Here is a 26,513-nt window from a genome sequence, read left to right as displayed (position 1 = left end):
GTGGGTGACAAAGTGGGTATTCACCCACAAAAACTTATACTCCAATACGTCTGTTAGTCTATAAGGTGACACAGGATACTTTGTCACTTTTTTACATATCCAGACTAACATGGCTACCCCTCTGATACTTGACAGTCACCTGGGGTCTTGTGCAATGAGCTCACACCCTTAGACGAGGCATACCCTGGGCTACTTCGTATCCTATGGTGATATAGGAAAATATCCACCTGGAGGTCATCTGCAAGAGACCACTTTATCCTTCATTCAGTCTGCATATGAAACAAACAAATGAAATGAAGAGTAGAAAGGTTTGGTTCTATCCAGATGAAAAGCTAAACGTTGCCTGACATCTAACAAGTGAACGCGTTGTTCTTCGGGGTTGAATGGGGCTTAGGGAAGAACACTAGTAAATATACAGCTTGGTTCAAGTAAAACTGGGAAACCACTCAATTAAAACTTAGGGTGCAGCCATAGGGTTATTTTGTCTTTAAAAAATTGCATGTAAGAGGGCTTCACCATCAAAGCATGCAACTCACCCACTTTCCTTGCAGCTGTTATTGCCAAAAGGAAGACAGTTTTCAGGCACCAAAAGGAGAAAGAAGAAGTTGCCAGAGGTTCAAAGAGAGGTCCAACATGAGATACTAAGACAGTATCACAGTCTCACAAAAGAACCAGCTCTTTAACTGGCAGATGGAGACAAGTAACTCCTTTCAAGAATGTCACTGCCATGGAGTTTGAAAACACCAACTTCCCATGAATGGGAGGATGAAATTCCAAAATAACCATCAGGTGGACTCCCAACTAACTAAGTGCAAGACCAGAAGTCTGAAAGTGTAACAAGTACACCAAGATGTCCTGGATAAAAACCTACCTATGGCTTGACTCCCTGGGCTGGCAACAATATTGAAAACTGTTTCAACTCCGCCGAACAGGCTCCTCTCTCTCAGTTCAGATTTTTGTGTGATGAGTCATGGCAACTTGCGGGGGTGGTAAGAGCCCCAATATATTTATCTTTCTCAGAGCCCATGCCTTAACAGCACTAGGGTCATCTGGCTGGGAGACAGCTAGCCATAATTCACTTTCTGCTGAGCCTTGGAAAGCTCCCTGATATATAGAGCACGTTTCGGACTTTGCCCAGTGCTTGTGAGACTGCTCTGCCATGCCTGAAAGGGGGAAGAGGAGCTCACCAGGAGAGTGCTACAGCAAAGGCTCCAGGTGGCTGTGGCCATGATGTGGCATAAACCCTGAACAAGGAAGGTGGCTTGGAACAAATAAAAGCTCACTACTGCCTAAAAATAACTTCAGAATAATAAAGGCAAAAGAGAAGGGTGGGAGCAAATCAACCACCACTTGATTGCTGCCACAGAGGCAGTAGATTTGGCAGCAAGCAGAAGGCGGCATGGCCAGTACACACTATGCCACAGCTTTGAACCGCCTCTGGAAACTGCAGAGTAGTGGGAGCAGTCCAGATGTAACAGGATTTTGTTTTTTTTAAATAAACAGCAGCAAAGTTGTTCCAAATGGTAAATTTTAAAAGATCTCCTGGAGAAATGCAGATCCTTTTAATGCATACAATTCTTTCCTTCTGGTGGATCTCTGTTTTTGATCTATTAAAAAATGCTATGTGTTCTTTACAGAAGCAAATGTAAAGAGAAACCTTAATGTATATTTTAAAAAACTGCAATATACAAAATAGCTATATTCAAAATTCATCCCTATGAAATGGTATTAATTTACGCATATACTACTTTACTTCATAAGACATTTACCCTTACTTTGTCAATGCTGTACTAGCATGAAAATACAATAATTTGCACACAAAGAATTCAGTTTATATAAGAGATAAAAATGCTAATGAATGGCATTTCATTACATCTACAAATTCAGCTCATTCTTTCTGCCCTGATGTGCATTCGTAATAAAGCCTTACTTCTGTTTTCCTGAATTATTTTCAAAGGAAGCAGGGGTAAAATGTGTGATGCTATACTCAAAAAGAATGAAGTATAAAATGAGAGAGTTTCCAAGGGGAAATTATTAATTTATGTATTTTTTATTTACTTTCTGCTGCTCCTGTTCACAAGCTGAAAACAACAAGATGACGTAGGAGGCCTTTTCCAACCTTATCATTTACAATCCTATGGATTACAAAAAACATTATCTTACAATTTTTTTTTTGCCTTGGACTGTTCGGTTTCCATCTACTTCCACACACTCACCAGTATAATTTAATTAAATATAAATTAAATAAGTTTTTAAATTTTATTTTGCAAATAGCAGTTTTCTCCCACAAGAAGAAAAGTGTTGTTCACCTTTTGTAACTGTTGTATATGTCCATTCCACTCTGGATATGCACGTGCCACATGTACAGCTGTGGGAAATTTTTCCCTCAGGGATACCCATCAGGGCAGCTTTAGCACCTTCTCCTGCCAAGCGGCACTATTGCTGATATAAAGCACCCAGCTGACCCCACACCCCCTCAGTTCTTTCTTTCCAAAAACACCAATATAGAGGGGCAGGAGGGCCATTCATGAAATGGACATGTACAACACATATCGAAGAACAGTTACAAAAGGTTAGTAATCATTTTTTTTCTTCTTTGTGAGAGTGTACATGTGGACTGCACTCTTGGTGACTCCCAAGCAGTAATATATGAGAGAGGATCGGAGTTTTTGTACATATAGACAACAATACAGCTCAACCAAATTTGGCATCTTCCTTAGAGTAATGGATAATAATGTAATGGAAGGAGTTCGTGTGCACCAATGATCCAGTTGCCGCTTTACAAATGTTCTGGATAGGAATCTGTGCTAAGAAAGCTGCTGAGGATGCTTGTGAATGCATGGAATGAGCAGTCTGGGTACTTTGTAAGAAAGGCCTTACTGGATCAGACCAAGGATACATCTAGCCCAGTATCCTGTCTTTCAACAGTGGCCAATGCCAGGTACCCCAGAGGAAATGAACAGAACAGGTAATGATCAAATCAAGTGAGCCATCCTTTGTCGCTCATTCCCAGCTTCTGGAAAACAGAGACTAGGGACACCATTCCAGCCCATCCTAGCTAATAGCCATTGATGGACCTATCCTCTATGAATTTACTAGTTCTTTTTTGAACGCTGTTATGGTCTGGGCCTTCACAACATCCTTTGGCAAGGAGTTCCACAGGTTGACTGTGCGTTGTGTGAAGAAATATTTCCTTTTATTTGTTTTAAACCTGCTGCTTATTAATTTCATTTGATGACCCCTAGTTCTTGTGTTATGAGAAGGAGTAAATAACCTTTCCTTATTAATTTTCTCCACACCAGTCATGATTTTGTAGACCTCTATTATACCCCCCCCTTAGTCATCTCTTTTCCAACCTGAAAAGTCCCAGTCTTACTAATATCTCCTCATGTGGAAGCCATTCCAAACCCCTAATAATTTCTGTTGCCCTTTTCTGAACCTTTTCTAATTCCACTATATCTTTTTGAAATGTGCGACCACATATGCACGTAGTATTCAAGATGTGGGCGTACCATGGATTTATATAGAGGCAATATGATATTTTCTGTCTTCTTATCTATCCTTTTCTTAGTGCTTCCCAGCATTCTGTTTGCTTTTTTGACTGCTGCTGCACATTGAGTGGATGTTTTCAGAGAACTATCCACAATGACTCCCAAGATCTCATTCTTGAGTGGTAACATCTACTTTACACCCCATCATTTTAGATGTATAGTTGGGATTATGTTATCCAATGTGCATTACTTTGCATTTGTCAACATTGAATTTCATCTGCCATTTTGTTGCCCAGTCACCTGGTTTTGAGAGATCCTTCACAGTCTGCCCGGGATTTATTTTGAGTAGTTTTGCATCACCTGCAAATTTTGCAACCTCACTGTTTACCCCCTTTTTCCAGATCATTTATGAATATGTCGAATATGACTGGTCCAAATACAGACCCCTGGGAGGACACCTTTATTTACCTCTCTCCATTCTGACTACTGACCATTTTTTCCTACCCTTTGTTTCCTATCTTTTAACCAGTTACCAGTTTATAAGAGAAGCTTCCCTGTTATCACGACAGCTTACTTTGCATAATAGCCCTTGGTGAGGGACCTTGTCAAAGGCTTTCTGAAAACTAAGTACACTATATCCACTGGATCCCCCTTGTCCACATGCTTGTTGACATCCTCAGAGAATACTAGTTGATTGGTGAGGCATGATTTCCCTTTCTAAATAAACATGTTGAATCTTCCCCAACAAGTTATGTTCATCTATGTGTCTGACAATTTTGTTCTTTACTATAGTTTCAACCAGTTTGCCTGGTATTGAAGTCAAGCTTACTGGCCTGTAATTGCTGTGATCACCTCTGGAGCCCTTTTTAAAAATGAGCATCACATTAGCTATTCTCCAGGCATTTGGTACAGAAGCTGATTTAAAAGATAGGTTGCAGACTACAGTGAGTAGTTCTGCAATTTTCACATTTGAGTTCCTTCAGAACTCTTGGGTGACTACCATCTGGTCCTCGTGACTTATGACTGTTTAGTTTATCAATTTGTTCTAAAACCTCCTCTAATGACACGTCAGTCTGGGACAGTTCCTCAGATTTGTCACCTGAAAAGAATGTCTCAGGTTTGGAAATCTCCGTCACATCCTCAGCTGTGAAGATCGATGCAAAGAATTCATTTAGTTTCTCTGCAATGGCCTTATCGTCCTTGAGTGCTCCTTTAGCATCTTGATCATGCACTGGCTTCCTGCTTCTGATGAACTTAGAAAAAAAAGTTGCTATTACTTTTTGAGTCTTTGGCTAACTGTTCTTCAAATTCTTTTTCGACCTTCCTAATTATGTTTTTACACTTAATTTGCCAGAGTTTATGTTCCTGTTTATTTTCCTCACTAGGATTTAACTTCCATTTCTAAAGGATGCCTTTTTGCCTTGCACTGCTTCTTTTACTGTGTTATTTAGTCACGGTGGCTCTTTTTTGGTTCTCTTATCATGTTATTTAATGTGAGGTATACATTTAAGTTGAGTTTCTAGTATGGTGTCTTTAAAAAGTTTCCATGCAGCTTGCAGGGATTTTACTTTCACTGCTGTACCTTTTAAATTTCTGTTTAACCAACCTCCTCATTTTTGTGTAGTCCCCCTTTCTGAAATTAAATGCTACAGTGTTGAGCTGCTGTGGTGTTTTCACCGTCACAGGGGTGTTAAATTTAATTATGGTCACTGTTACAAAGTGGTCCAGCTATATTCACCTCTTGGACCCTGGTCCTATGCTCCATGTATGACTAAATCAAGAATTGCCTCTCCTCTTGTGAGTTCCAGGACTAGCTGCTCCAAGAAGCAGTCATTTAAGGTATCTAGAAATGTTATCTTGGCCTTAATGAATGGCCTTACTGAATTTTCAGACAGATAATAATTTGTCCTGAAATCATTTTTAAGAATACAGCGATGTCCTCCAGATACACAAATAACACAAGTCTAATGAACTTGCCATATTTTTTGTGAAGATATTTCCAAATCTTTATAGTGTTCAACCGATGATAGCACCATCACCTTTTCACCACTTTTATGCAAATCAGTATTTTAGGATATTCTAAGAAACACCATTATCTTTCTTTGTAACAGAGTATATGTGCTTTTTCCTGTGTACTTTTAAAAAAGTTATAATAGAGATGGTTATTTTTCTGTTTAGTGCTAATACTGTATATAACCTACTTTTGCAGCCAAGCGAGAGTACTCTGTTCAAAGGAAAGTGAAGTTGTTTTGTTGTTATCAGCACACATAACATGATGTGTGTCTACTTACAAGACATTGAGCTCTACAGCAATTTCTATTATGCTGGAAGTATAGTCAGTTTTATCTCTGTAAGGGTCTGCAGCATTACTAATGTGTTTTAATTCCCATTAATGCTTTCTGACACCTCGTACCAATGGATTAAAAATGGAGTAATGTTGTAAATCTCTGCCACCTACTTCATAAGGTATAAAATAGCTCTTGTTTGTGAACAGACTACAATACTGGCTTCTGAACTGCAGAGAAACTTCTAGATGCCTGAATTGGGGTGAAAATTTCCAAGGAATAACATATTGAATCGACATATTATTTTGTCATACATATAGCTAATTGCTGTCTATCCAGATATAAATCTTGTATCTTAGCTCTTTTTTATTGTAACTATATCTATTATGTTCATCCAACTTGACAGCTAGTATAAAATGTCTAACTGATGTGTTACATTTAAAATGCCTTTTCAAAATACTGTGGGACTTAGTGTTCTTTACTAATTGCTCAATAGGGAAAAAGTAGGCTGATAGAAAAGAAAAAAAATAGCCAGAGTGGGGAGAGATGACATATTGTCGATAATTAATATAAATTGACTTTATTACACAGTTTTTTTTCCAAGTAATAAAATACAACTGGACTTTTTATTTATTTATTTATTTATTGCTTAAGTTCTTGCCCTTTAACCTTGAACAAAAAGTCTACGGCCCAAATTTTGTACTTGCATATTTGGCCCTAAAGCAGAGTTAATTTACACCTGTAATCTATCCTATATTATTCCTATCAGGAGTAAAAGTAATATTTGTGTTTGTGGGAGAATGGAGAGATTAGTTAGGGCCCATTTTTTGTCAAGGCAAATTTGTAGACCAGAATTCCTGATCCCTAGGCTCTGCACCACATCTCTCCCATAGTTCCAGTTGCAGGTTACTGAGAAGGGCCTCGCCATGGATTTGGGGAGGAACCAAGATACCTCTCTGACTCAATGAGCCACATCATTTTAGGTGTGCATGTTTTGTCTATGGCTACGGAGAACTTGGTTCCTTGAATGTGTTCAGCAAAATCATAGGGCTAATTTATTAAGTGTTCACCATTAAAAAGTCAGTATTTGATAACATTTACCACAGAGTGGTATTTCAGAGGCACGAATTTTCCTCTATACTTGGATTAGGAAATTTGTGATAATGGTTGGTAAATGCTAACTTTTCAGTGCTATCCACTACTGTTCTTTCCTTCAGTGTCCCATATTGTGTATGTTTGGATTAGTACTAGTTGTATAAAAGCCACATTCAGGATAAGGGTCTCATTGGGTTAGGCACTATAGAAATACATAGGCTGACACTGTTCCTTTCCTGAATGGTTTGTAGTCTAATTTTAAGGGAAGGTACAACAAGTGAGTGTGACAGACAGCTTGAGGGAAGTGAGATGGATAACAGTAAATGATAGAAACCTATTGTTACATAGACGGTGCACAAATCATTGTTTTTTAAATTGGAAGATATATAGCTATACTATATGAAATAAAGTATATATGTTATCCCATAAATAACACATCTGATGAGGAAGAAGATGCCAATATCAGTTGTTATTCAGTTCAGAACCACTGAACCAAACTATTGGTTTTCTCTCTCAAACTGTTCTGTATTGTATATTACAAGTTTTAAAATCGATTATTATTGTTTTTTAAATTAAAATGTAAGCTAAAAGACAATAGTGATAACCAGAAGCAAGTGGGATTAGGGGTATGGAACAGCTTCCATATATGGAGAGAGAAAAATACTGGGGCTGTTCAACTTGGAAAAGAGATGACTAAGAGGGGATATGATAAAGGTTTATAAAATTTTGACTAGTGTGGAGAAGGTGAATAAGGAAGTATTTTTTACTCCTTCACATAACACAAGAACTAGGAGTCACCCAATGAAATTAATAGGCAACAGGTTTAAAACGAACAAAACAAAGTATTTCTTCACACAATGCATAGTTAACCTGTGGAACTCATTTCCGGGGGATGTTGTGAAGGCCAAAACTATCACAGGATTCAAAAAAGAACTAGATAAGTTCATGGAGGATAAGTTCATCACTGGCTGTTAGCCAGGATGATCAGGGATGCAACTCCATGTTCTGAGTGTCCCTAGCTTCTGTGTTCCAGATCATTTGATGATTGCCTGTTCTGTTCATTCTCTCCGAATCACTTAGCATTGATCACTATCAGAAAACAGGATACTGGGCTGGATGGACCATTGGTCTGACTAGTATGTCTGGTCTTTTGTATCTTGCTTCATATTTTTCTGTCAGGGTACTTTTTTATGATCCTGTGTATATAGTTGGTTATAGTGGTACTCTTTGTATTTAGTTAATTAGTAGTAATAGGTAGTTAAGTAGCATTTAGTTTGAAATGCACTAACCAGGTTTTAAACACTGTCATGTGGGATGTGATCCCTAATATTGACCCCACACTCCATGTTCATTGTGCCTTGGAGAAGGGCATGTTAAAGACAAGCGCTCTGACTGTAAGTCTCTCTAGTTTGTCTTTTGTAGTGAGGCCTAGATCCATCTCAGTTAGGAATTGTATCTGGTCTCTGTTTCTGAGTGACCCTTCTCTTTACTACTTGTATGTTAAAAAGGTGGCACATCAAACTCCATGGGTTAGAGTACTCTTTATCCATATGGAAGTATAAAATTAGATGAGAATTGAACAATGAAAAGAATATTGCCAGTACATTATTTGTTTAGTTTTTATTTGATTGATCAGATATGAACAGACTTCATTGGATAGATTTTTTTACTTTTCCCATCAGGTACTGAAAACAAAGTAGACATCCAAGATCTTGGAATTAATGACTGTGTGACACTTGTCTTGGGAGATACAAACTTTAAAGAAAAAATAAAAATAAAAATACTGCTTAACAAGTCTGCAACCAGTTGTTCCCCAGCAAAAAAGCATAAACTAAACATAGGAACTTTCTCCTCAAACTGACAAGAGGTACTTTTGGTTTTTAAAGGGGAATGGAAGAGGAAGTGTTTACTGATGGAAGAGTGAAATAGTGCACAGTATATTCGTTATGCCAAAGGTGGTGATAATGCATTTGTTTCTATAGTCTTGTTTTCAAATTGCTGTTGAGCTTTGTACTTTTTTTTGTACATTTTAAAATATCATGGACCTAAGCATGCAGTAGGAAGCTCTATTATTTATATGAAATATTAAATGTTACTCTTGCCAGTGTGTATCAAGATTTGTAGCTAGTAATGTTTTACTGATCCTCTGAAGAGGGTAGTATAAGCGGTAATAATATATTTTACAGTAGTCATGAAAAAGCTGATATTTTCAAGTATTAGCACACCATGGTGTGTGTGATACCATAATTACCGCTTATATAAAGTATGTAAAAATAACTGAGCATCTCAGGTACATAGCGTGCAGTAACTTTTGGAAACAATTGACTTTAAGGATCACTACTATCGATAATATAGGCAATACTCTCAGTTGTTTCACATTGTAGTTTAAAAATTTCTTCCTGTTGTTCTTAGCCAACCTAGTTCTATGTGCATGAAGGTTCTGCCTGAGTGAAGACTACAGGAGTAGAATTGGGTCTCAGGCACATCTCGGCTGGTTTTCAGTGCAGGGGCAGCTCCAGGCCCCAGCACACCAAGTGCGTGCTTGGGGCGGCATGCTGCGAGGGGCTCTCTGGTCACCGGAAGGGCGGCAGGCTGCTCTGGTGGAGGGTCCACTGGTCCCGCGGCTTCAGTGGAGCATGTCTGCGGGAGGTCCACCGGAGCCACGGGACCGGCGACTGGCAGAGTGCCCCCCATGGCAGGAGCGGCGCCAGGGTTTTTGGAGTCCTAGGCAGGGGTCCTTCCGTGCTCCCGGTCATTGGCGGCAATTCTGCAGCGGGGGGGTCCTTCCGCTGCGGTCTTCGGGGCACTTTGGCTGCGTGTCCCGGAGTGAGTGAAGGACCCGCCGCAGAATTGCCGCCGAAGACCCGGAGCATGGAAGGACCCCTCGCTGCCGAATTGCTGCTGAGGGTGGCAAAATGCCGCCCTCCCAAATCCTGGTGCCCTAGGCGACCGCCTAGGTCACCTAAATGGAAGCGTCGGCCCTGCCCCGTGGCATGTTTCAGTGTAAGTTTTGTCTGAGGGTTGCCAATTAAGGCCTATCATATCTTATATTTTAGGCAGTCATACTCCTAACTGAAGTGATCAGAGAAAACTTCAGGAACAGCAAATTGAAACAATGCCTTTTACCCGCCCTTGGGGAGGTGCTTTTCCTGATAGCCAGTCAGGTAAGTCTATAAGATCTTTGCAAATCTTTTTAATGTTTCAAATCCTTTTCAGAAGTAAGGTAAACATCCTATGTGGGTATTCGTAGCATTTGTTACCGTCAAGTGCATGCCTTATTAATGTTGAATATGTTCAAGTGCTGTGACCTTAAAAGTACAGGGGATTTGCAAGTCTTTAAAATCCCACACTGTTGAGCCCACTTTCTCTCGCTCTCTTTCATTAGCTACTGCCATTAAGAGAAGGAAATGCCTGAAGCTCTTGTTAGTAATAAAATGTAACTTGTAAAGGGGCCATGGAATTATTTGGTTGCCATTTTATATTCCCCCTCTACTTTTTGAATCTCCAGGACAGATTATAGAAGTTTTAACATCGTTGTTTACATTTCTTACACTCTTTCACTGTAGATTTTTTTCATTTTTTCTCAGTTATCCCAGTTTACACTTCTCAATGCTCTGTTATTTCTAAAAATGTTCCTTTGCTCTTGCTGAAAGAGGCATTTTAAAACTGAAATGAAGCCTTTAGTGCTTCTAATTCATGTGATGGTATTTCCCCCCTTGGAAGGAAGGAATCCAGAATGATGGTAGCAGGATTGAAATGTTTTCATGTAACAGTGGCAGTTCATGTAGTCTCATTAAACTGTCTTGCTTTTACTAGGCCACTGATGCTGTATGCACAGTAGAAAATAGCTCTTAGATGTTATCCCTACATTTTCAAAGCAGTGGATGGGGATTTACTTTAAAAAAAAAAATGAAAAAAGCCCCAAACCAGTCTCCATAAATTATTAAAAGCTTTTTCCAACTGTTAAAAGCTTCTTCCACAATCACTGATTTCCCTCCATACTTACAACTCTATTCTCAGATGATTCCTTCCCCACCCACAAAGAAAGTCATAAAACAAATGGGCCTTTCTGGGTGATTTGAATGTGAGTGAATTTGGACACTGGTTCACTGGTGCAACATTCCCAGGGCCGGCTCCAGGCCCCAGCGCTCCAAGAGCGTGCTTGGGGCGGCATGCCGCGGGGACCGCTCTGCTGGTTGTCGGGAGGGTGGCAGGCGGCTCCAGTGGACCTCCTGCAGGCGTCCCTGCGGAGGGTCCGCTGGTCCTGCGGCTCCGCCTGCGGGAGGTCCACCGGAGCCGCTGGACCAGCGAGCGGCAGAGCACCCCCCCGAGGCGTGCCGCCGTGCTTGGGGCGGCAAAATGTCTAGAGCCAGTCCTGAACATTCCCTTGCCTGCATTTCAGTGGTGATGTACATGGATCAGTGTTGCCCTGCATCTGGCATGTTAAAAAGCAATTGAGTACTTAACTGAAATTGTATTGCACAAAAAGCAAGAAATACAGAATTAAGTATATTATGGTCCTCTGTCTCAATGCACAGGTAAGGTAGAGTATAATGTAGACAGCAGTGTAGCATTTTGCCCTTCCTGCCCCTGCATTGTTTTTCAAAACTTACCAGGAGGGAGACCATCTTTAAGTTTGAATCGGTAGTTTACTTCCATTGTCCTCTGCAGAGACTGTCAATATAGGTTCCAATTGTAAGTGTTTTTTTGTTGTTGTTGTAGTTTTGTTTTTTATGTGAACAGCTGTCCTCTAGGAACTGGATTGAGATAAAGTAATTTCAAATGGCAAATTTTGATGATTACTGACATAGGCTGTATTTGGACCGTCGAAATAGCAACAAAAAGAACAATGTTCTCAACCAGCCGTTAGTGGAGTAGCATTTTCTAGACAATGCTAGCTTTTGTAGAAAGAGAAATACTATTAATAGTAATAACAGAAGATGACATTTTTTCTAAACCCCCATATGAGTCTTTTTTCTTCTTTTAAGAATTGAAATTCTGTTTTTATTCTTTAGAAATGTAGATCGCTTCAGATTAAAAAGATACGAAAGGATATTGCATGTTATACTTTGTGTCCCTTGAGGCATATGCATTAACTATATTATCTCAATGTTTTGAATATTAGTATATTAATTTCATAAGTGCACAAGACCAGAGCGAGGGTCTAAAGTGGATATGAGCATTGGTTAACTCCAGTTACAATTAGTAATTTCTCTTACACACAAAAGTATTCACGTTGTGTCCTGCACAGCCCAAATGCATGTTCTCTTATAATTAATATGGTATAGGACTACATTAATGTGAACTAAGCACTTTCAAGAACATATCAGAGGGACCTACATGGAGCACAGCACATTAGAGTGCTCTACAAATCACACCCCTCTAGAGTGCTTTGCTGGCACTGGGTAGACAAGCCCTTATTCCTCCTTACAAGGCATCCTCTGCTTGAACTTGATTGGGCTGTAATGTAAGGTTAGAGTTATTTTTCCCTATTCGCTTTTGCAGTGGATGGGGAAAGGCAAACTTGGGTTAAAACCCAGTTTGCTAGTGTCCAGAGATGACTTTCACATCCTTTTGACATTTTGTAATATTTCTCAAATGTTGGGGTTACTTTGAGCATTTAATCTCGGATTTTCTTTAACAGTAATGTGAAGAAAAAATGTAAATTAGAATATATCTGTATAAATATCTGCAGATAAATTAAGAAGAAAAAAGGCAGGGGAGAGGACATCATAGCCCAGGGTTAGATGTCCATGGCTGGCGTTAAATTGAATCTCCCCTGGTTATACCATGTAACTTGACAGATCTATCATTTTTGCATGTGTCAGTTCCAAGGGAAATTACACCACACTTTTGAATTGGTAGTTAGCTGACATAGAGCTCAAAAGAAATTAAACTGAGTTTTTATCAACGTCTATCTATTGATACCGTTTGTAATCAACTTAAAATTTATTCTCCCTTTGAATGAAACAAGGTTTAAGAAATGATAATGTTGGAATGAAAGAAATGAAGTATTTGATTTTTGATTAGGGTTGTACGTATTTGTGTTCCTTGGAAAGGAAAATATATGGAAAGCAATTCATTAATCGCTTTTCTTCAACTAGTATATCTTATTAATGGAATGGTGATGTTGAAATATATATTGAATCTCAAAAGTCAGGAGACACAGAAAATTAATGTTGTTTCTGCAACATTAACCTGATCACTTTGTACATCCTAGGCTTTTTAGAGTAAGCAGTACATTAAAAAATTATTCTCTTTAATTTTCCTAGTAAATGTTTTTCTCCTGCAATTACTAGCACCTCTATGCTATCAAATGCAGGTTAGTGCCCAAATGGGCCATTTGTTTTCATGAACTGTTGCAGGTTCTTTCTATACTAAAGAAAATCCAAATAGCCTTCTATTCACCTGACAATTTGTAATATGCCATTTTTTAGAAGCAGCAATCTGTTTACCACTAATAATGGAATAATAGCCTCATTTTAGTGAATAGAACAAGACTATTCCAATAGGACTGGTAAGTAAGGATTCCGGAATATTGTTAGTTCTCTCTAGATAAATAGCAGATTTCCAAGTGCTCCATACTGGGTCTTGAATAAGCTACTCTAATAACTTCTGCATATTTTTCAAGAACAAATTTTCTTTAACAACTTTTTTAAATTGAGGGGCAGTAAGCAAATGTATTTCTAGATATAATTTTAACACAATCATTTCTTAAAGATTTTTTCCCCCTATTTTTAGTACTTTAGAAACTTCTGAAGTTGGGAAGAGAACGGATTCTCATTTGGGAGAAGGACTTGCTTTATTTGCCACCAATTCTATCCAATTCTTAGTTGGATGTCCCTGAAATGGGACACAGGCTGTACCATTGTGCAAGAGACATGTTATCTTTTTATGTTGTTGCTGTTGAACTATGATCTGAGACTTTTTTTTTTTGAATGCTTTAAAAAAAAGTATAAGTCTGTGGATCTGCTGATATACAGTGCCTTTGCTGCTATAGATCAAAAGAAAAAATACAGTGTAGATAAATCTTATTGTATGAGTAGAAAATTACTTAATTTCATACTAGAAGTGGATTGATGCAAGTTGAAATGGACTGTTCATTGAAGTTTCAAATGTGGTAGCAAAAAATAGTGTGTTTAGGTAAAAATAGGTAACGAATTAATCAAAATGATAGCTGAGATTGTAGGACTGGCTTTGAGTATGAATTACATTGAGCCAATGAAAAATACAAACCTTAGGACAAATACTCATGGGAATTTTACATCATGCTTCAACCATATAATAAAAATCAACTTTTGTGCCATAAAAATTCAAAATATCAAATTCAACTTTTTGTTCCAGAATTTAATCTATCTTCTAGGTTTTATTCAGTTGACATATGTATATTAACCTTTTAAAATCTGTTGGGTGTATTTTTCATGGCTGAAATATTATGATTTTTTTATTTAAAGGGTTAATATCATTTGTGCTGTTAGCTTCATTGCTGATGCTACCACTTCATTACAGGAAGAAAAAAAGGAGCACCACAGAGAATGCTGGGTTGTTCCCTTGGCTGCTTACACTGTGCTAATGAGGTGCCTTCGGGAAGGGGTAAGGATCTTTTATTGTCCTCAGTAGAATTTTTCCACTGTAATAACCCTTCAGGCATTGTGAGATGATTGTAGCCTAAAGCACTGCAGTACATTGTCAGTGAAGTATTGCTCCTGAATTTAAATAATTGTGATACGACCATGACCTACGCAGTAGTAATAGATTGCAAAAATGAAGTAGCTTTCTCTGTATACTCAACATTTATACATTGTTACTTGATTTTGTTTATAAGATAGTAAATGAAGAATTATTATGATATAAATGTTGAATTTATTCATGTTATGGATTTCTTTTGAGGACTGTTTGGTGAACTAGTACAATTCTTGCTACAGTTGATTTTTTGCACGGATCTTTTTTTCTGCCTGTTTAAAAAATTGATATACAAGGCTCTAAACATTCCATCATCTTGTCAGGTCATCAGTGTCCTTTGAGGCCCCAAAGTTGTAAACTTTAAACACTTTTTTTTGCTATGTATGATATATCTTATAGTTAATTTCTATTGTGACAACTTTGCTTTGTTAAAGAAGGGAAGAAAAGAAATACATCTATGGTCCCCAGTCACAAAATGAAAAAGAATTGAGCAGAGCCACATATAAGGTTGGCATTTACTGTTTATTTAAGATCAGTTGCCCAAGGCAAAGCCAAAGGCTGAAAACATTCCTTACTGGACGGGGGGCGGGAAATCAAGATGAGTACCTTTCTTCTGAGATCTTTATTGCTTACAGATTGTGCTTAATGGAGGAAATCTCCAGATGCATAGAAAACCTCCAAATCGTCAAACGACCAAGAACACACAACTGATTTGTTTTTTGGACTCTTTCCAGCAAGTAGTAATGGATACATAGTAAGAAGTTACTCTAAGACATGGTTGTTATAAACGATGTAAATGTCATCTTAAGAAAGGGAGACTTCTTACTATCAGTAGATATACATGACATAGAAACAAAACAGAGACATTCAAAGGAACATTAATTTATTCCTGTACAGTAAAATAAATTCTAAACCCTGAAATATATTAAATTTCACTGAGAATTTATCTGGATATTAGTTTTTTCAATTTTTTTTCTAAAGAATATAGTGCACATGAAATTTGCTGAATTGGTAGTCCTGCAAACAAAGGTCTTATCACTGAAGATAAAGCATAACCACAGATTTTGAAGCTCTTTATGCCGCCACAGTGCAAAGATCCTGCTCTGGAGAGACATTGTGTGTTTGTGTATGATATGCATGTATTCATTCAATAGATCTGAAACTAAATCAACACTTTTTAGGTATTAGGGGGGCTAATTACCAGGCAGTGAAGTGGTCTGTCCAAGCTTAGGTTTAAGTAAGTTGAACAAGTTCTTCTGGAAGTTTGGTTTGGAATATTAACCCTTGCATTTATAATTCCATCATTTCAAAGTATGAATCGGTTTGCAGTTCTTGATTTAAAATATGTATATTTCCATAACTCTAATTGACTAAATCATCTGAAGTAAATCTATTTTGTGATAGCACCAAGATATTTTTAGTACAAGGTTCTGCCATTTGGCATTTCTACAGTGCCAAAGGTCTATATTAAGTGTCTTTCTGTAGTAGCAGTGCATCGAAGAAAACCGGGTATCTTTGTCTACCTATATTTAGATGATTGGCTGCTGAAGGCTCTGTTATGTGAAGATTTGCATTGAGGTTCTTCTTCGAGTGATTGCTCACATCCATTCCAGTTAGGTGTGCGCGCCGCGCGTGCACGTTCGTCGGAAACTTTTTACCCTAGCAACTCCAGTGGGCCGGCAGGTCGCCCCCTGGAGTGGCGCCGCCATGGCGCCCAATATATATCCCTGCCGGCCCACCCGCTCCTCAGTTCCTTCTTACCGCCGTGTCGGTCGTTGGAACTGTGGAGCGCGGCATAGCTGTCCTCCACGTCCCTAGCTCTCCTTGTTATCTCTCGATTACCTCTCGTACTGTTATAGTTGTTAATTAGATTGTTAAGTGTAGATAGATAGTAGTTAAGTTAAATAAGTTGTAAATAGTTCTTCGCCGGGGGCTTAGCCCTTCCCGGCACCTGGCACCGGGCTCATGCCCGGTTCGCCGGGCTTCAACAGTGTGCGGCCTGCAAGAAGCCTATGCCCACCAGCGACCCCCACGACGCGTGCCTGAAGTGCCTGGGGGAAGCGCACAGATCGGACAAGTGCCGCATCTGCAAGGCTTTTAAGCCAAGAACAAAGAAGGAGAGGGATCAAAGACTCCGAACTCTCCTTATGGAGGCGGCACTTGACCCGGCGGCTTCGCAGGCCGTGATCTCGGCGCCGGCACCGGAGCGCACCGGCACCGAAAAGACTCCCCGGCACCGACCTTCTCCGGCACCGGGGACAGAACCGAGGCCGTCGAAGTCTACTACTCCGGCCAGGCAGACACGACTGGAGCGCCCGGCCTCAACGTCGGCTGCGGCGCCGCCGGCACCGTTGACTCCGGGCCCGGCGGGTCCGTCGAGTCCGGTGCCGCCAAGCTCCCCCATGAGATCTGGGGTTGAGATATTGGTCCCATCCACGCCGGAGACCTTCGCCTCGGCTCGGGACCTCATAGCCCTGACTGAGCCCACTCAGCTGCCACCCCCGGTACCTCCGGTGCGGGTCGTGTCCAGAGGCAAGCCCATGATGTCGGCACCGTCTCGGGACTCACGCTCACGATCGAGGTCCCGATGCCACGGTCGCTCCAGATCCCGCCGCCGCTCGCAGTCCCGGCACCGCTCCCCTCGGCGGTACCGGTCGCACTCGCGGCAGCGGTCGGACTCCAGCCACCGATACCGGCACCGCGACTCCAGGAGCCAGTCCCGACGTTACTCGCCGCACCGGTCGACCTCCCGGCACCGAGCTGGTGGCAGGTCCCGGTCCCGGTCGACCTCCCGGCACCGCGTCGGTGGCAGGTCCCGGTCCCGATCCCGGCACCGAAGCGGCGGCCGGTACCGGTCCAGATCCCGGCACCGTCACAGAACCCGGTCCCGGTCCCGATCCCGGCACCGTTACTCCCGGCACCGGTCCCCGGCACCGAGACGTTCGCCCGTGCCGACCCGCGCGGACCCTTACCAACCAAGGTCAGCCCCGCCGTGGCCTTCTAGACAGCCGTCGGTCTCTTCCCAAACGGACAGCGGGTATGCGCTGGGCACCGACCGGCAGGCGGCGCTATTTGGCGATCCGCCTCAACAAGACCAAGGCCCGCAGCAATGGGGGTTCTGGACACCCTGGGCATACCATCAAGCCCAGGGGCCCCAACAGCTCCCTGCTAGGCCTGCGACGGCGGAGCGCAGGGTGCCGGAAGCCTCATTGTCTCGCCCCCCTCCCTCCCCGGATGGGGAGGAAGGGTCCAAGCAACAAGATTCCGCTCTGGCTCCTGAGGCAGAGGCGAGGGCCGAGGGAGACCCTCCATTAGACACTCTCTTGCCGGGGGTCTCCTCATCCTCCTCCCCTGATGAAGCGGTGGCTGGTACCTCCTCCAGCAGCCCCCCCCCGCTGGATCTCAGGGCGCACCAAGACCTCCTCAGGCGAGTAGCTCAAAATCTGAGTCTGCAAGCCGAGGAGGTCTCCGAAATAGAGGATCCGATTGTCACCATCCTCTCAGCAGATGCTCCCACCAGGGTCGCCCTGCCCTTCATAAGAACTATCCAGGCGAACGCCAACACCATCTGGCAGTCTCCGGCCTCCATCCCCCCTACTGCGAAGGGCGTCGAGAGGAAGTACATGGCCCCTTCTAAAGGCTATGAGTACCTCCATGTACACCCGACACCGTGTTCCCTGGTGGTTCAATCGGTGAACGACAAAGAGCGTCATGGACAGGAGGCTCCAGCCCCCAAATCCAGAGAGGCCAGGCGAATGGACCTCCTCGGCCGTAAGGTATACTCGGCTGGGGCGCTGCAGCTCAGGGTTTCCAACCAGCAAGCCCTGCTGAGCAGATACGCCTTGAACTCCTGGGTGGCAGCAGACAAATTCAAGGAGCTGCTGCCACAAGACGCTCGCCAAGAATTTACAGCCATCTTGGATGAAGGCAAGAAGGTTGCACGCACGTCCTTGCAAGCCTCTTTGGACGCTGCAGACTCGGCTGCCCGTACCCTCGCATCGGGAGTAACGATGCGTCGCATCTCCTGGCTGCAGGTTTCTGGCCTTCCGCCGGAGCTCCAGCATACCATACAGGACCTCCCTTTCGAAGGCCAGGGCCTGTTCTCTGAAAAGACAGACCCCAGACTCAAGAGTCTGAAAGATAATCGGGTCATTATGCGGTCCCTCGGGATGCACACACCGGGAACGCAACGCAGACCCTTCCGGCCACAGCAACAACAACAGCGCAGGCCGTATTCCCAGTTCCGCCAGCGGCAGGACCTTAACAGGCGCCGCGGCAGGAATGGAAGGCGCAGGCATTCGGGGAACCAAGGGGGGCAGAACCAAGGCCCCTCTAAGCCCCCGCCTGGACCTAAGCCTTCATTTTGAAGGTGCGCCCGAGGGCGCAGTAACAGTTTCCCCCATGGATCCTTCCCCCCCGTTTTCCAACCGCCTTTCGTTTTTCCTCCTGGCGTGGTCCCATATAACATCGGACCGCTGGGTCTTACGCACGGTGCAGACGGGATACCACCTGCAGTTTGTATCATTTCCTCCTTCCCGCCCCCCTTCCTCGTCCCTCTTCAGGGACCCCTCTCACGAGCAATTCCTTCGACAGGAGGTGCAGACGCTCCTCAGCAAAGGAGCTATAGAGGCGGTTCCGGAAAGCGAGAAAGGCAAGGGGTTTTATTCCCGCTACTTTCTGATCCCCAAGGCCAAGGGAGGCCTCAGGCCTATCCTCGACCTGCGAGAGCTCAACAAATACCTGGTGAAGTTGAAGTTCCGCATGGTATCCCTGGGGACCATTATCCCATCCCTGGATCCGGGAGACTGGTACGCCGCCCTCGACAGGCAGGACGCGTATTTTCACATTGCCATTTGGCCACACCACAGACGTTTCCTTCGCTTCGTGGTGGGCCCCCTTCATTACCAATTTGCAGTCCTCCCATTTGGCCTGTCCACGGCCCCGAGGGTGTTTACAAAATGCATGGCAGTTGTTGTGGCGCATCTTCGGCGCAATCGTATCCACATGTTTCCTTATCTGGACGATTGGTTGATTCGGGGCACGTCGGAACAACAAGTCTGCAGCCATGTCCGCGTGATCACCGGCATGTTCGCCACTTTGGGCCTCCTGATAAACACGGACAAGTCCACTCTGATTCCCACACAGAGGGTGGAATTCATCGGGGCCGTCCTGGACGCCACTGTGGCCAGGGCCTTACTGCCATTGCAGAGGTTCCAGGCCTTGTCGGCGATCGTTCAACGACTGCGGATAGCCCCCTTGACATCAGTGCGGACATGTCTAACCCTGTTAGGCCACATGGCGGCTTGCACCTTTGTGACCGGTTACGCTCGGCTCCGCATGAGGCCCCTCCAGTTGTGGCTCATCGATCATTACAGGCCGACAAGACAGCCGCTAGACATGCTAATCACAATCCCCCAGAGGGTGTTAGATTCTCTCGGCTGGTGGCTAGACCAGTCCGTGCTATGTGCGGGTCTCCCTTTCCACCCACCTCAGCCCTCAGTGTCCCTGACAACGGATGCCTCAGATCTAGGCTGGGGGGCCCACCTAGGGACCCTGAGAACGCAGGGCCTGTGGTCCCAGGAGGAGGTGGGGTTACACATCAACATGCGGGAGTTGAGAGCGGTCCGCCTTGCTTGTCAAACGTTCTGTTATCAGCTTCAGGGTCGCTGTGTCGCGGTGTTCACCGCCAACACGACGACCATGTATTATATCAACAAGCAAGGCGGCACCAGATCCTTCCCCCTGTGCCACGAGGCGATGCGACTCTGGGACTTTTGTATAGCCCACTCCATTCACCTCACGGCTTCCTTCCTCCCCGGAGTACGAAACACGCTGGCGGATCGATTGAGCAGATCCTTCCTGTCGCACGAGTGGTCCCTTCGCCCGGACGTCGCCCTCTCCATCTTCCGGAGGTGGGGTTATCCCCGGGTGGACCTCTTCGCGTCCAGGGGGAACAGGAAGTGCCAAGCGTTCTGCTCCTTTCAGGGCAGGGAGCCCGGGTCGATAGCGGATGCCTTCCTTATTCAGTGGTCGACCCACCTGTACTATGCGTTTTCCCCCGTTCCCTCTGGTCCACAGGGTCCTTCTGAAGGTGCGCAGGGACAGGGCTCACGTGATCATGGTAGCCCCGGCATGGCCCAGACAGCACTGGTACCCCATGCTGCTGGACCTGACCATAGCCGACCCAGTTCCCCTGCCCCTTCACCCGGACCTGATTACCCAGGAGCACGGGACCCTCTGTCACCCGGACCTGCAGTCGCTGCACCTAGCGGCGTGGCTCCTGCGTGGCTGACTGGTTCCAAGCTGCGCTGCTCCACGCCGGTGAGGGAGGTGCTTTTGGGCAGCAGGAAGCCTTCCACGAGAGCGACATATTCGGCCAAGTGGAAGCGTTTCTCCTGTTGGTGCGTGGAGAGAAATCTCTGCCCTATGGAAGTTTCGGTAGCCGACATCTTAGACTACGTTTGGTCCCTCAAACTGCAAGGTCTGGCCATATCGTCGTTGCGAGTTCACCTAGCAGCTATCTCCACCTTTCACCCGGGTGCGGATGGTCGCTCTGTTTTTTCTCACCCGACGGTGTCTAGATTCCTTAAGGGGCTGGAACGTTTATACCCTAACGTCCGTCCCCCTGCTCCAACCTGGGATCTTAACCTGGTGTTGTCCCGACTCATGGGACCCCCCTTTGAACCGTTAGCCACTTGCTCCCTGCTTTACCTCTCTTGGAAGACTGCCTTTCTAGTAGCTATCACCTCAGCTAGACGGGTGTCGGAACTCCGGGCTCTTGTGGTGGACCCCCCATATACGGTCTTCCACAAAGATAAGGTGCAGCTGAGACCACACCCTGCCTTTCTCCCCAAGGTGGTCTCAGCCTTCCACGTCAACCAAGAGATATTCCTCCCGGTTTTTTTCCCGAAACCTCACTCCTCAGGCAGGGAGCAGCAGCTCCACTCGCTTGATGTCCGTAGGGCTCTCGCGTTCTACGTGGAGAGGACTAAGCCCTTCCGCAAATCCCCCCAGCTTTTCGTGGCGGTAGCGGACCGCATGAAAGGGCTTCCTATCTCCTCCCAGAGGTTATCCTCTTGGGTAACGTCCTGCATCAGGACCTGCTATGACTTGGCCCATGTCCCTACGGGCCGTGTGACTGCGCATTCTACCAGGGCGCAGGCGTCGTCGCTGGCTTTCCTCGCCCGTGTGCCCATCCAGGAAATCTGTCGGGCGGCAACCTGGTCATCGGTCCACACCTTTGCTTCCCACTACGCCCTGGTCCAGCAGTCAAGAGAGGATGCGGCCTTCGGATCTGCAGTGCTCCATGCCGCTACTTCTCACTCCGACCCCACCGCCTAGGTATGGCTTGGGATTCACCTAACTGGAATGGATGTGAGCAATCACTCGAAGAAGAAAAGATGGTTACTCACCTTTGTAACTGTTGTTCTTCGAGATGTGTTGCTCACATCCATTCCACACCCGCCCTCCTTCCCCACTGTCGGAGTAGCCGGCAAGAAGGAACTGAGGAGCGGGTGGGCCGGCAGGGATATATATTGGGCGCCATGGCGGCGCCACTCCAGGGGGCGACCTGCCGGCCCACTGGAGTTGCTAGGGTAAAAAGTTTCCGACGAACGTGCACGCGCGGCACGCACACCTAACTGGAATGGATGTGAGCAACACATCTCGAAGAACAACAGTTACAAAGGTGAGTAACCGTCTTTTCTACCTCCCTACTTATGGTTTAGGACTACTTCTGAATATCAAAAAGTCCAATTTATGTCTGTCAGAGAATCCATGTTATAGGAGCTATACTGGACTTGGTAGCAGAGAGCGCTTTCCTTCCAGAGGAAAGATTTGTGGTGATGATGGAATTCCAGAGATTCTGTGTCATCAGACCCAGAAAGTAATTTTCTATTTGAGTCTAAGAGGTCTCATGGCAGTGTCTATTTATGTTACTCCATATGCATTCCTCAGAATGAGGCCAATGCAGTGGTGGATGGCTCAAGTTTACAAGCCAAAACCAGACATTATTTACATGCTAGTCACCATGCCTCAGGACACTTTTTTTTTTTTTTTTTGAAGAGGATAAACTGAGTCAATATTCTCAAAGGCGTCCTGTTCAGTTCCCATTTGTCACAATAATCTCAATGTATCAGACAATGGATGGGGAATTCGTCTGGGTTCTCCGATAGTTTGAAGTCACTTTCAGGAAAAGAATTTGCAGATAAATGTTTTAGAACTGAGAGGAACTTCACCTGGCTCTCAGATATTTTCTTTCTCAAATAAGGAAGAAAGTTGTTCAGGTAACGATGGACGATATAGTTGGCTCTTATATTCTATCTGCAAGCAAGTAGGTGCCCTATCTCCTCTGCTATGTGCAAAGGCAGTCAGTCTGTGAGACTGGTGCAGTCTACACGTCTATCTGTTTAGCAGGGTACAGTAATATATTGGCAGATGAGCTCAGCAGAGAAATTTCTCAGATGCACAAGTGGCCTCTGAGGACCAGGTGGTACAAGAGATCTCCAGTTGGGGTTGGCCCATTGTGGATCTGCTTGCAACCAAGTTCACCAAAAAAAAGTCTTTTCTGTTAAGTGTGGGAAAGAGCAGCGAGTCCATTTTGAGTGCTTTCCGAATGCAGTGGTGAGAGGTCCTGCTGTATGCTTTTCCCCGCTTTTCCATTAATTCAGATGGTGGTGAGGAAGATAAGAGAGGAAAAGCAAGAGTTGGTCCTGATTGCTCCAGCTTGGCAGAGACAGCAATGGTATGCAGACCTGCTTCAGTTGTTGGATGGAGTTTACGGATTCTTTCCTTTGGCTCCAAACTTGTTTTCTCAGCAGTATGGCAAATTATTCATCTGGATCACCAATCTCTCTATGTAACATCCTGGCCTATCGGACTTTGAATAATTTTGAACAACGTGTTTGTCATTAGTCAGGCTATATTGCTTAATTCTAGAAATGGTTTAGATTTTTTTTTTTAATGAAAAAATCTGGCTCACCATTTACAACTTTTGTTCTCTGTGTTTTGGAATAATGTATTTGAAATGTGAGGGGCTCTTTAATTTGTCTTTAAGAGTTAATTTGGCTCTTTCAGTTTATCATGTTTTGATTGATGACAGATCATTATTTGTGTGTGATACAGTTAAAAGGTTTTTGAAGAAATTATCCAACTTGTATCCCAGTGTTGAGAGATCTGGTTCTGCCATGGGCTATTAACGTGGTCTGATCTATGCTTATGAAGCCCACAGGTAAATATAAAAAAGCAACCATAACAGAGGGCTAGACGAGGAGGAAATGGAAAATTACAATAGGGTCATATGAGAAATAAAAGGGAAATCAGTGGGGGAATCTGCTCAACATCTTCGATTATAGCGAAATATAAGGATTATGGGGAACAGATAAAAAATTGGAAGTATTAGTACATAAGCTAAATTCTGACTGAAGTGACATCAGAGATCTGTTTTGCCAAATTACTTTTCTCTCAGATGTCTGAGTAGTTAAAATCCCACCATTACTGCTAGGTCTTGTGTTTTGTATATTTCTATTATTTGTTCTAGATGTCTCTTCCACCTCCACGTCCTGATTTGATTGTCTATAGTAGACACCATCATGATGTCAACCCTGATTTTTTCCCCTTTTATCTTTACCCAGAAACTTTCAGCTGATCGACCTTTCAACTTTCTGGCCCTCAGAACAAGTATATATATTCTTGATGTATTATGCAACATGTCCTCCTTTTCCCCCTACCCGTCCTTCCTAAATAAGCTATAACCCCCTATACTGATATTTCAGTCATGAGATTTATCCCAAATATTTTTCAGTAAGTTCTTGCAAAATATTGGGGACAACTTATTATTTTGTTAAGCAGAGGACGAAACCAGGGGGATAGCCATTTTAGACTTGATTCTGACTGACAAGACAGAACTAGTTGTAAATCTGTAGGTTGAAGGCAATTTGGGTGAAAATGATCATGAAACAATAGATTTCATGATCATAAGGAAAGGAAAGCGTGAGAGTTGTGAAGAGATAAACAATAAAGAGAATGGACTTCAAAAAAACCAATTGTTACAAACTCAGAGAACTGGTAGGTACTGTCCTGTGGGAAGAAAATGTAAGGGAAAAAGGAGTTCATGAGAGCTGGCAATTTCTTGAGACAATATTAAGGCACAACTGCAAACTATCGTGATGTGAAGGAAAGATAAGAGGAATAGTAAGAGGGCATTCTGGCTCCATCAGGAGTTCCTTAATGACCTGAAAATCAGAAAAGAATTCTACAAGAAATGGAAACATGGACAAATTGCTAAGGAGGAGTAAAAAAAGAATTGCACAAGCATGTAGGCACAGACTCAGAAAGGCTAAGGCACAAAATTAGTTATGCCTAGCAAGGAACACAAAAGGGAATAAGAGTTTTTAAAATGCACTAGGAGCAAGAAAAAGACAAAGGAAAGCATAGGTTCTCTACTCAGCAGGGAGTGAGAGCTAATTCTTGATAATATCAAGAAGGCTGAGGTATTTAATGCCTATTTTGTCTTCATTAAAAGGGTTAACGATGACTGATACTCAACATAGTTAATATTAACAACAAGGTGGAAGGAACAAAAGCCAAAATAGAGAAGGAGCAAGTTGAAGATTATTTAGATAAATTAGATCTATTCAAGTTGGTAGGGCCTGATGAAATTCATCCTAGGAAGCTTAAGGAAGCAGCTGAAGCAATTTTGGAACCATTAGTAATTATATCTGAGAACTCCTGGAGATAGGTAAAGTCCCCGAGGACTGGAAAAGGGCAAACACAGTACCTGTCTTTAAAAAAGGAAGCAAAGATGACCAGGAAAATTCTAGACCCGTTAGCCTAACTTTGATACCTGGAAAGATACTGGAACAAATTATTAAGCAATCAATTTGTAGAAGAAAATACCATTATAAGGAGTAGCCACTGTGGGTTTGTCAAGCACAGTTCATGCCAATCCAACCTAATTTCCTTGTTTGACAGAGTTACTGATCTAATAGATAGGGGAAGCCATAGACATGATATATCTTGATTTTAGCATTGTGGTTGACACACTTCTACATGAAATTCTCTGAAGGAAACTTGGGAAATGTGGTCTAAAGGAAATTACTCTAAGGTGAGTGCACAACTGGTTGAAAGACTGTACTCACAGAGTAAGTTACCAATGATTTACTGTCAGAGTGGGAGAGTGTATCTACTGGGGTACAGTATTATTTAATATTTTCATTATTGACTTGGAAAATGGAGTGGAGAGTGTGCTTATAAAATTTGCAGATGACACACTGCACTGGGAGGGGTTCAAGCATTTTGGAGGACAGGATTAGAATTCAAAATTAAAAAAAGTTAAGTTAGAGAATTGTTCTGAAATAAAAAAGACGAAATTCGATAAAGACAAGTTCAAAGTACTACATTTAGGAAGGACAAATCAAATGCACAGCGACAAAATGGGAAATTGGGTAGGTGGTAAGTACTGCTGAAAAAGATCTGGGCTTAGATCGAATCACAGACACAATATGAGTCAACCATGTGATTCGGCTGCAGTAAAGGTTAATATCATTCAGAGGTATATTAATATGAGTGGCATATGTAAGACATGGAAGGTAATTGTTCCATTCTACTCAGCACTGGTGAGGCCTCATTTGGAGTAGCGTGTCCAGTTCTGTGTGCCACGCTTCAGAACAGATGTGGATAAACTGGAGAGAGTCCAGAGGAGAGCCACAAAAATGCTAAAAGGTTTAGAAAACCTGGCCTATGAGGAAAAGTTTAAAACAACAACAACAAAAACGACATATTTAGTCTTGAAAAAAGAAGACTGGAGGTCCTGATAACAGACTTCAAATATGTTAAGAGCTGTTATAAAGAAGATTGTGATCAATTGTTTTCCTTGTTTCCTGAAGTTAGGATAAGAAATAATGGTCTTTATCTGCAGCAAAGGAGATTACATATTAGGAAAAACTTTCCAACTCTCTAA

The 26,513-nt window shown here is 43.3% G+C and overlaps 1 protein-coding gene across 9 annotated transcripts in view; it reads left to right on the top strand.

The window, feature by feature from the left end:
• ULK4 (unc-51 like kinase 4) overlaps positions 1 to 26,513 on the top strand; it is a 440,534-nt gene that overhangs the window by 73,883 nt on the left and 340,138 nt on the right. For all 9 annotated transcript variants that reach the window (XR_007772329.1, XM_050937890.1, XM_050937889.1 and 6 more), the window contains exons 18-19: positions 9,928 to 10,035; positions 14,381 to 14,464. Coding sequence is in view for 8 of the 9 variants with exons in the window: in XM_050937890.1 (XP_050793847.1) it covers positions 9,928 to 10,035; positions 14,381 to 14,464 (192 nt within the window). In the remaining variant the exon portion in view is untranslated. The remainder of the gene's footprint in view (positions 1 to 9,927; positions 10,036 to 14,380; positions 14,465 to 26,513) is intronic.

The sequence above is a fragment of the Gopherus flavomarginatus genome, chromosome 2, assembly GCF_025201925.1.
Source record: "Gopherus flavomarginatus isolate rGopFla2 chromosome 2, rGopFla2.mat.asm, whole genome shotgun sequence".
Classification (NCBI taxonomy): domain Eukaryota; kingdom Metazoa; phylum Chordata; order Testudines; family Testudinidae; genus Gopherus; species Gopherus flavomarginatus.
The sequence above is the reverse complement of the archived record's forward strand: the minus strand, read 5'-3'. Positions and strand labels throughout refer to the sequence as shown.